Source organism: Trematomus bernacchii, unplaced genomic scaffold (genome assembly GCF_902827165.1).
Source record: "Trematomus bernacchii unplaced genomic scaffold, fTreBer1.1, whole genome shotgun sequence".
Classification (NCBI taxonomy): Eukaryota; Metazoa; Chordata; class Actinopteri; order Perciformes; family Nototheniidae; genus Trematomus; species Trematomus bernacchii.
In genome coordinates this window covers 564,683-575,745 of record NW_022987577.1, presented here as the reverse complement: position 1 = coordinate 575,745, position 11,063 = coordinate 564,683, and the positions used below count along the sequence as shown (strand labels likewise).

General features: G+C 42.0%; 1 protein-coding gene across 1 annotated transcript; it reads left to right on the top strand.

The window, feature by feature from the left end:
- The first annotated feature begins 232 nt into the window (after positions 1 to 232).
- LOC117479822 (WD repeat-containing protein 87-like) lies at positions 233 to 10,671 on the top strand. The gene is made up of 2 exons (XM_034126911.1): positions 233 to 266; positions 9,265 to 10,671. Exon 2 carries the CDS (start codon positions 9,271 to 9,273, stop codon positions 9,907 to 9,909), a length of 639 nt encoding a protein of 212 aa, XP_033982802.1. The 5' UTR covers positions 233 to 266; positions 9,265 to 9,270; the 3' UTR covers positions 9,910 to 10,671.
- The last annotated feature ends 392 nt before the right edge of the window (positions 10,672 to 11,063 follow it).

Here is an 11,063-nt window from a genome sequence, read left to right as displayed (position 1 = left end):
TATAACGAGAGAGTGTTGTATTGTAAAAATAAAAATGAAATTATAATGCTTTCTTACACGGCACTGTTAGGAGGATAAAGATCTAATCTGAGACTGATTTTGACCGGTAGGGTGCAGGATGTGTTGTTGCGTCTGACTACAGATCATAAAAGATGCCCAGAGGAGGGAACCATGATAACTTATCAGACAGACCTACATTAGAGGATTCCACTTTCTCACATGCACACACCTGCATTCAGACATCTTGCAGCGACATCCAGTCAACAGTAAGTTATTGTTTCCTCTCGATATATTTATTAACTTCTGTTAGCTCAACTCTCTCATTTGTTAGTTTCCTCAATGTTTTTTTTTCTTTTTTTGGACTTGCTTCATCAGTTTAAACAAGGATTATGTTTGATTTTATTGTGATGGTGATTTTTAGAGCTGCAACAGTAAGTCGCCAACTATTGTGATAATGGATTAATCTTTAATAGTGGTTTTTCGTGCCAAAGATTTCAGAAAATACTTTTTTCAGACCCAAATATGGAGTTTTCCTGCTTTTCTCTAACATATCATAAAGTGAATAGCTTTGGGTGTTGTACTGACGAATAAAAACATTAAGACATCATCTTGGACTTGGAATTGACATTATAACTATTTTCGGATATTTTATAGACCAATTACGCTATGAATATAATGACCTCAAAGACACAGACAAAGACCATTAAGAGACACACAATGACCACAAAGAGACACTACATCTCCACAAAGACACACTAAATGTCCTCAAAGACACACACAATGTCCTCAAAGACACACACAATGACCACAAAGAGACACACAATGAACAACTATAATGTGCATGTTTGTCAGAAGGAATTGTCATATATTGAAATTATTATATTAATCAGTTAGTAGACTTTATTTTCATCAGATCATCTCTTGTAGCAGAGTAAAATCAAAGCCAGTTTATTTTGTCTCATAAACTAGTCTCATAAAGTGTATTATCTTTATGATAGGTCTGAGGTGAATATGAGGTTGAGGTTAACAGCTTTGTCAGTAGTTGAGTTTGGGACAGTGAATCTGTTTCATTCTGTTGGTTGTGGAAGAGCCAGGCTGAGTAAAGTTACGTTTCCAGGGTCAATGGTTGCAGTCATAAGCTTTGCTGTGCTGCATGTCAAAGGAGTGGCTTCGTTGCTCTTAATGTTAGCTAACAAAGTCAAAGTCAAAGTCAGCTTTATTGTCAAAAATTCTACATGTGTTGTACATCCAGAAATATCGAAATATCGTTTCCCGCAGTCCACAGTGTGACATGTATACATAAAACAAAACGGGCCTAGATAAGCGTGGTATGCAGTTTAAAATGTCAATAATATATTTAAAGTGTTCAAAGAACAGTTTCAGTGCAGTAGCAGCGGAGATGGGCAGAAAAAGTGACTGGTGCTGGATGAGGGAAGGTTGTGTGTGTGTGTGTGTGTGTGTGTGTGTGTGTGTGTGTGTGTGTGTGTGTGTGTGTGTGTGTGTGTGTGTGTGTGTGTGTGTGTGTGTGTCTCTGTGTGTGTGTGTGTGTGTGTGTGTGTGTGTGTGTGTGTGTGTGTGTGTGTGTGTGTGTGTGTGTGTGTGTGTGTGTGTGCAACCCTGTCTCCTAAAAATTACGTTCCCACAGAACTAAACTGCATTCTCAATTACGTTTAGCTAGAAACATATTTTCTCCCACGTTACGTTTGTTATGAACGTATCTCAAATACGGTTATTTTCTAGATATCTTTGCCATTTATTGTCTTGCTTATGATAAGGATAATAGTCATTTATAAATATCATTTTAGAGCACACATTTGAAATCGACGATCGGGCTCGATATATGGTTAAATTAAAATCAGTAATGTGTCATTTCAACACAGTCTCAAAGGCAATGTGAGCGTCCATTCCCATTGGATAACGGAGGATTTTACACCCGGAAGTAAGTATTCTCTTTACTGTCGATTAATTTGACAGTGATATCTGCACTACTCATCAACTCAAAAACACCAGATTATCCTTGTTAATTACACAACATTTATTGGTTTAAATTATGTACAATACTTTTGTATTTTTCCCCTTCGATTCGGAGAAACAAATATTTTTTCGGAGTTTAGGATGGCAGAAGACACTACACTACCCAGAATCCTCAGCTATCGTTTGGGACTACACCATGTGCTTTGCTTGACAAACCCCGTGATTAGTCTTCAAGCTCTGTGATTGGATGTTGGAGTGGCAGTGCGCGAAGTTTACACCGAGCGTGGAATGAAATGGAATGAAACCCATCGATGGCACACTATTCAAACAGGAATAGTCCCCCCCCCCCTCCTTAGGTCACAGGCTCCTCAAACAGTGCAACCCAATAAAACAGATACACAGAAAGAATAGTGCAAGTAAATACAAAAATAAAAATGGTAAAATAGTAAAAAAGTTAAATAGTGCAATAAGAGTCTATATACAAGTGATTGGAATATGATATATTAGACAAATCATTTCTAAGTAGCAGCCAGATGAATGTCATGGATGTTGTTTCTAAGTGCAGGTGTTTAATAGTCTTATGGCCTGTGGGATGAAGCTGTCCCTGAGTCTGGTGGTTTTAGTCCGGATGCTGCGGTACCGCCTGCCAGACGGCAGCAGACAGAACAGTTTGTGGCTGGGGTGATGGGGGTCTTTTATAATCCTGAGGGCTTTCTTTAAGGTTAACCTGGTATTTTTACTCCACTACATTTATTTTAGTTACTTTGCAGATTCTGATTGATGATGTGAAATATAAACAACCCTTAAATCAGACTTTAGTTACACCTGAGTAAATTTCAGTGAAGGTGATTGTCAAGTGCCAACAATCAGGAGAGATATTAGATAGTTGGTGCTTGAGAAGACTAAACATTTATCTGCAGATCTCTATAAAGTATATTCATTACTCGTTATTCTCTACTAATAGTTAATTAAAAACTGTATATAATGGCTATTTTGCATATCCCTTTCAAGATTTCATGATTTTCTAAGGTTTATTGACATATCATATACACAACTACGGTGTAGTTATGCAATGAATGAAAAACTTGGGTCACAGGTTCCTCAAAAGTGCATTACAAGACATCTATCAATATGTGTGTATACCTCCACCATTAAACTGTCAAATTCTGCACATGTCTTATACTATCTACATACATAAGAGTATAATTAATGTTTATAATATCAGTTAAAATAAGTGCTTCAACATAGATAACATTGCAGGAAAGCAATATATTAGACGTTAAGTACTTTGTCAGGCTTAATATTTATCTGTAAATACCCCCAAATACCTTAACCTAAAGCATTCTTTAATGTGTTAATAAAGGTTAATTAGTTTGTCTGTTTGGCACATCCTCCTATTAATATCTTTATACATCCAGCACTAAACTGTTTTATTGTAGAGATCATTTACAGTATCTTCTTGATTTTTTATATTCTATATTTCATCAGATTTATATCATTGACCTTCTACTTTCCCCCTATGAAAGTATGTACTCTTAATATTTTTTTCATCAAATAACATTATTCAACAAAAATAATTCAATAACGTGCTTTAACCACTAGGCGGTGCACACAAGGTACACACAGCATACTAATAATAACTTTGTATTATTAGTGTAGGACACTTATGTATGTATAACATCTGAAGATGTGTAGTTTTATTCATGTTTTTACATAATTTTACAGGATATTGCTATACTATTTCTCATGTTTTACTTCTACACATTAATATCTGATTTGTAAAACATCACAGACAGAAAGGTATATCCGTCATTTAATGGTAAGCTATTGAAATTGTGATTCCATAGATGTGTCTCCCATCACCTAAATCCCCTGACTATTCACTCAACTCAGTATTTACATTCTTATATTCAAAGAAAATCAGTAATATCTTTAGAAACTACAAGTCCTTTTCTATCAGCTGTGCACCGTTATGATGTAAATATAACCTATCTACCAATTGGATCAAATATAAAAGTCAGCCGAATTACTATTGATACTGCAAGGAGACGTATTTTGTGAAAATAAATGTAAGATATTGTGTAATTGTTGATATATTTATGATCCACGTAACGTATTCAGTTTCGGCGGCACTTCTTCCAGTTTGTCCAGAAGTCTTCTCATCAGGGCTATATAAATAAAGAACTACGGCAGATGTGTAATATTTAATGCAGCCGAACCGTGTATTACAATGCTGTTATGTGATGACTTCCAAAGAGAAAAGCAAGAACACTCGGCATAAAGACTTATTTTATTTTTAACCTGTTAAGCCCTGAGCGTGTTTTTCAGGTCTCAGGCTCGAAAATGACATTCCCAGAACAAAAAATAATTTTGTACTTATAGTGAAAACCACCCTTGGATGATGGTAAGGTAGACTAAAAGCTTTAGGAATCCAAAGTACAACATATAATAAATACCCTGTATCAAGATTGATGCAAAACAAGTGACATTTGACCTTTTTAGAGAGATTTAGCAAAAATAAACCACTTCTGGGGTCATTTGGGTGGATTTTCCATATCTCTGGCCCCCCTTGCTCGATTTTGATGGTTGACACCTCTTTCTGACCGTTAGAGACAATATAATTGAAGGGGGAGTCCCACACACACACGTTGTGAAGAGAAAAGGTGGGGGCTTCGCGCATGTAATTTTGCATCAGAGTGAACCTATCTCTAGCTTTGACATCTGGAAACGGAAAAGCAGTTTTAATGCTTATGGATTATCAGAAATCATTTCAAAGGGACACAAACACATTAGATTAACCTATGGATTAACTTCAGCAGCGTTTTTATCGTTCTAATGCCATTGAAGACCACTTTGGAGAGACTACAGAGCCAAGGTAAAAATGTTAGCATTTTTAGCTACCTAGCGTCACCTGTTTTGATGTCCGTTTTTGCTTATAGCGTCGCAAATACGTATAATTCAGTGGTAATGTCAGTGTCAATAGATTCTGTGTCACCTCACGATGTGAATCGATGTGTTGGATGTGGTGAAAAGATAAATAATAAGGTTTTGTGAGTGATTTTCGGTGCAGTAAGGTGTTTTTCGCTCGTTGCTAATTCAGAGGCTCAGTTTTAGCATTGTGGGTTTTCTTTTGAAAAAAAAAAAAAAATGATCAGTTAGATGAGTTTCTTCCCGTGACATGGATATAAAACATTCATAGTTTTATTAAATGAACATGCCCTCAGACACTGTTCCCTGCAAGATGCTGCGGCAGTGCCCCGGTACCGGGGTCTCTCGGGCTTAACAGGTGAACTTAACTTAACTTAACTTAATGTGTTCAAATGTGTGCTCTAAAATTATATTTATAAATGACTATTATCATTATTATAAGCAAGACAATAAATGGAAAGATATGTAGAAAATAAACGTATTTAAGATACGTTCATAACAAACGTAACGTCAGAAAAAATACGTTTCTAGCTAAACGTAATTGAGAATGCAGTTTAGTTCTGTGGGAACGTAATTTTTAGGAGACAGGGTTGGTGTGTGTGTGTGTGTGTGGGGGGGGGGGGTTAAAGTACAGGACCATTTGGGGCAGGGGAGAAGGATGGGAGGCAGGGTGGAGAGTTCAGGGGAGAGATGTCAGAGAGGGGGAGAGAGGGAGGGAGGGAGGGAGGGAGGGGAGAGAGTTCAGCATCCTGACCGCCTGGTGGAGGAAGCTGTTCCTCAGCCTGATGGTGCCCGAGCTGAGGCTGCGGGACCTTCTTCCTGAAGGCAGGAGGCTGAAGAGGCTGTTGGAGGGGTGGGTGGAGTCACCCACAATGCTGAGTGCTTTGCAGGTGAGGCGGGTGTTATATATGTCCTGTAGTGATGGGAGTGAGGCACCGATGATCCTCTGGGCAGAGTTCACTATGCGCTGCAGGCTCTTTCGGTCGGAGGCGGTGCAGCTTCCGAACCACAGCGTGATACAGCTGCTGAGGTTGCTCTCAGTGGCGCCTCGGTAAAAAGACAGTATGATGGGGGGTGATGCTCCGGCTCGCTTGAGCTTCCGGATGAAGTACAGGCGCTGCTGGGCTTTCTTCGCTAGTGCGGTGGTGTTGTTTTCCCAGGTGAGGTCATCAGTGATGGTCACACCAAGGAATTTGGTGCGGGTCACCTGCTTCACAGCAGCGCCGTTGATGGTCAGGGGGAGAGGGGGTCGGCGGTGGGTTCTCCTGAAGTCAACAACTATCTCCTTTGTTTTCTCCAGGTTGAGGAAGAGGTTGTTATTTTGGCACCACAGGGCCAGCTGGTTCACTTCCTTCCTGTAGTTAGTCTCATCGTTGTTGCTGATGAGACCCACCACAGTAGTGTCGTCTGCAAACTTCATGATGTGGTTAGAGCTGAAGTCGGGTTTGCAGTCGTGGGTCAGCAGAGTGAAGAGAAGGGGGCTGAGCACACATCCTTGGGGTGCCCCCGTACTCAGTATGAGGGTGTTTGAGGTGTTGTTGTTGACCCGTACAGCTTGTGGTCTCTCTGTGAGGAAGTCCAGCAACCAGTTGCAGAGAGAGGGGCTGAGGCCCAGGTCTGTACGTTTTTGTACAAGCTGCTGGGGGATGATAGTGTTGAATGCTGAGCTGAAGTCTATAAATAGCATTCTGACATATGGGTCCTTAGTCTTAGTCTTAGCCTTAGTGTTAGTGTCCAGGTGTGTGAGGGCTGGGTGGAGTGCGGAGGAGATTGCATCCTCTGTGGACCGTTTAGCTCGGTAGGCAAACTGAAATGGGTCCAGTGATGGGGGGAGGGTGGATTTGATCTGCTTCATGACCAGCCTTTCGAAGCACTTCATGATGGTGGACGTTAGTGCGACGGGGCGGTAGTCGTTGAAGCCGGATGGAGATGACTTCTTTGGCACTGGAATGATGGTGGTTTCCTTGAAGCACGAGGGAACAACAGCCTGGCTCAGGGAGATGTTAAAAATGTCTGTGAGGACATCTGTGAGTTCTTCTGCGCAGTCCCTCAGCACACGACCAGGAATGTTGTCAGGTCCTGCAGCCTTGCGGGGGTTAATCCTCAGCAGTGTGCTCCTCACACTGGCTGGTGAAAGATGCAAAGCCTGGTCGTCGGTGGGGGGGGGTGGTTTTCTGCGCAGGTGTGTTGTTCTGTGCTTCAAAGCGTGCAAAGAAGCTGTTGAGGTTGTTGAGCAGGGACAGGTCAGCCCTGGCTGCTTTCAGCCCAGCTGGATCTCCAGCTCTGAAGGTGATGTTGCGGGCCTTCAGCAGCATGTGGACCTCCCCTGTCAGCCATGGCTTCTGGTTAGCCCGGATGGTGATGGCTCTGTTTTGTGTCACATCGTCAATGTACTTGGTGATGTAGCCCGTGACTGTCTCTGTGTATTCTTGTATGTCGGTGTGATGGTTGTATGTGGCTGCCTGCTTGAACATGTCCCAGTCTGTAGTGTCAAAGCAGTCTCTGAGTGCAGCTGTGCTGTCCTCTGACCACACCCGAACCTGTTTTGAAACCGGTTTTGTGGCTTTTACCCTGGGTCTGTAGGCCGGTTCCAGCAGAACAGTGAGGTGGTCAGAGAGGCCGATGTGGGGGAGGATGCCTTGTATGCTCCCTTGATGTTGGTATAGACCAGGTCTAATGTGTCTTTCCCCCTGGTTGGAAAATCAACATGCTGATATATTTTAGGCAGCACAGTTTTAAGTTAGCGTGGTTGAAGTCTCCAGCTACGATGAGTAGGCCGTCTGGGTGTGCTGTCTGTTGCTCACTGACGGCTCGGTACAGTTCACTGAGTGCCTCCTCTCTCCCCTCTTTGCTGGCGTTTGGGGGGATATATACAGCTGCCACAAGAATCACTGTAAACTCCCTCGGCTGGTGAAAAGGACGGAACCATAAACTCCACCAGTGGCGAACAGTGTTTGCTAACAACAACAGTGTCTCGACAACAAGCGCCACTGATGTACACACACACACCGCCGCCGCGAGTCTTATTCCCCCTGTTATCTTTGTTCCTGTCTGCTCGGTAGCATGTTAGCTTGTCTAGCTGAATAGCGGAGTCCGGGATGTTGTTGTGGAGCCATGTTTCCGTGAACACGTAAACACAGCAGTCCCTCACCTTACGCTGGGTTGATCGTAGTAGACGTACGTTGTCCATCTTGTTGTCCAGTGAACGGACATTTGCCATAAGTGTTGGAATTGCCGGCTTGTGTGGGCTAGCCGCTAGCCTAGCCCGGATACCTCCACGTTTCCCCCTCTTCTGCTTCCTCTCACGCCGCCTTCGGCGTCTCCTTTCCGGGTGGGGCTCGACACGAGACGGGTAGCAGAGGAGCTCCAGGAAGCTGAGTTACTCGGCGAGTTTAGCTTCCAAATTGAAGAAAGTAGAGATTTTTCCAAGAAGAAACTCACGGCTGTATTGTTGTCCTTTACGATATAAGTCCAACGGACATGACGAACAAAGTGACAAACTCGACAGACGTGACGAACAAGACTAAAACACTGTTTTTTTCAGACCGCGAGGGGCCGCTGCGACTGCTCGCGCCGCCATCTAGTCTAAAGACAAGTTATGTGTGCTAGCGCTAAACTAGCTTACGTTGGAAATGTACCCGCGTCCTTTAACATCAGTAAAATAGTTAGTTGTGTCAGTCGTGATGTATCATGACCTCACCCATACGTCGCAAATTTTCGCCGCAACGCCCCTTACAAGAACAATGGTGGACTGCATGGGGTCGATGCTGTTGTTGCTTTTTTAACCTTAGGTGATTACATAATGTAGTGCCTGGGAGCTTAAACTGGACCTATCATGCTATATTTAAATTATATATTGTAGGGCCATAAGGTATATTTATACGTTTCTGTTTTCAAAATACCAAACAGATCATGCATTTTAGCCATGCCTCATTTCGCTCTATGTGTTGTTTGCTGTCTACGGGTCTGATTCTGCTGACCACGCGCCCCTGCAGGAGAGGGGAGACGTGCTCTGATCAGCTGCTGGGCTGTCAGAAGAGGGGGAGAAAAAGAGATCTCCGTCCTCCGTGTTTTATTATATAGAGTCGTTATTCATTTGTTTTAAAGCTCAATAAATAACAAAGAAGACCTTTGACCGGCACTTTTCTAATTTTGGAGGAAAATAGAGAGGGTTGTGTTTTCTGACACTTGGTGAGTTCCCTGGAACACCCGGGAAACATATTCATGTATAAAAGACGTACAAAAGTGCATTTTGCATGATAGGTCCCCTTTAAGTTCATGGCTCAGTTCTCAGGGTCCCAATATCGCCCATGCCATTATTGTCAGATTGTATGTCAATCAGTTTGTTCCTTGTCCCTCCAGGAGATCATGGACCTCATCAAACCCCTCCAGAGCATCTACTTCATGTTCGACAAGATGAAGGACAATAATCAGACCTGCCCTCACGTTCTGGAGAGACTCAAAGCCCTGGAGAAACTGGCTCTTTTCATCCTACAGAAGGAGTCGGAGCAAATCTCCGATGACGTGAACGAAGCGTTGGGGAAACTCAACAAGGTTCTGCTGTCAGCTGATGAGCTCATCAAGAAATTCATCAAATCCTTGGAGCAGACATTCAACGTGAAAGACTACAAACCAGAGTTCGAAACCCTGAACAAAAGCCTCACTGATGCCTTCGTGACCCTCTCAGCGGCCCTGCATGCCAAACAGGGGAAGATGCTGGACAAGCAAGAGACACAGCTCACTGAGCAGGAGAGCATGCTCAATGAGCAGAAGGTCATGCTCAGTGAGCAGAAGGTCATGTTGAAATGGCAGAAGAAGAAGATGACCGAGACTGGGAGGAAGCTTGCAGAGCAGGATAGGAAGATGGCGGAGCAGGATCGGAAAATGGCGGAGCAAGATATGAAGCTGGCAGAGCAGGAGAGGAAGCTGGGCAAGTTAGAGGACATGTTGCAAAGAGTGGAGACAAAGTTAGTGTGTGAGAGTAGAAGAAACTGCCCTATTCTGTAATGAAGGAGCATCAGAGTCAGTTGTACAAAATGGAAGGAATTTGCAAGGTTTATGTTCTTTAATGATACTATCATGTTTAGAAGTAGACCCAAGAGCAAAAAACCTCCTTTTTCTGACCTGAAAAAATCAATTATTTAAAATTTCTACTTTTCTGTTTTCTGTCTTTTCTGATTTCTACAGTTTGCAGACGATGTCCTCCTTCTCACTGGCAATAACATCATGAGGCTTAAAGCATTTTATAGAGAATGAAAATATCGTTGCCAACAAACGGACATCACATGTAATTTGTTTACTATACATTTTGATGTATTTTCAAGATCATAAGTACGTTCCATTACCATATAACTCCTGCTCCTTGCATTACAATGATAACGAAGAGAGTTAGAGCCACATGTGGATTTTTTTAGGAGATCTGCCCAAAAGTGACTAACCAGTGTTGTAACAACAGAAGAAAACTGAAAGAGGAGTGCTCTGTAACAAGCAGGTTATTTTGTTGGAGTTTTATAGAAAGGAAGGATACTTTTTGATCATGGGTCTCAATGTTTTACAGGCAGGGTTGCCAAATTAAGTTTTATATTAAACTGGGCCTGCCATAAAATGTAATGCCATGTATAAACGATGATGTTCATGGAAGATTTGACACTAAGATAGTAAAATGATAAAACGTAGCCGTAGTTAACTGCTGTTATTAATTAACAATGATACAAAGTCCATTACAAATAAAACAATAAGATACATTAACCTGCCTACAACTTAACTAAATGAAAGTGAACTACTTGTGTTTGTGTTTTCTTGCCTGCTGTTTATCATTACCACTTACAACAGGATAGTTTATAATGAGACTAGATATTTCTTATTTTATAAATCCTGTTATGTATCCCTAAATTATTTTTGATCCTTTGCTGCTTTCACCTTTGAGCTTTGCAACAACTTAATATCCCCCGTCTCGGATCAATGCATTTCTTATCTAATCTTTTAGGAGATTGTTGAGGACAAAGTATTTTTCGGCTGGCTTGACGCACAATTAAACATACAAATATAGTGTAATTGCCTTTAGCAAATGCTGATTAATAAATGTTCAAGCATCTCTCGCTCACTGACAGATCTTCAGAGACACGACTGAGGAGTGACGGAACCAGCTCACCTTTTCAGAG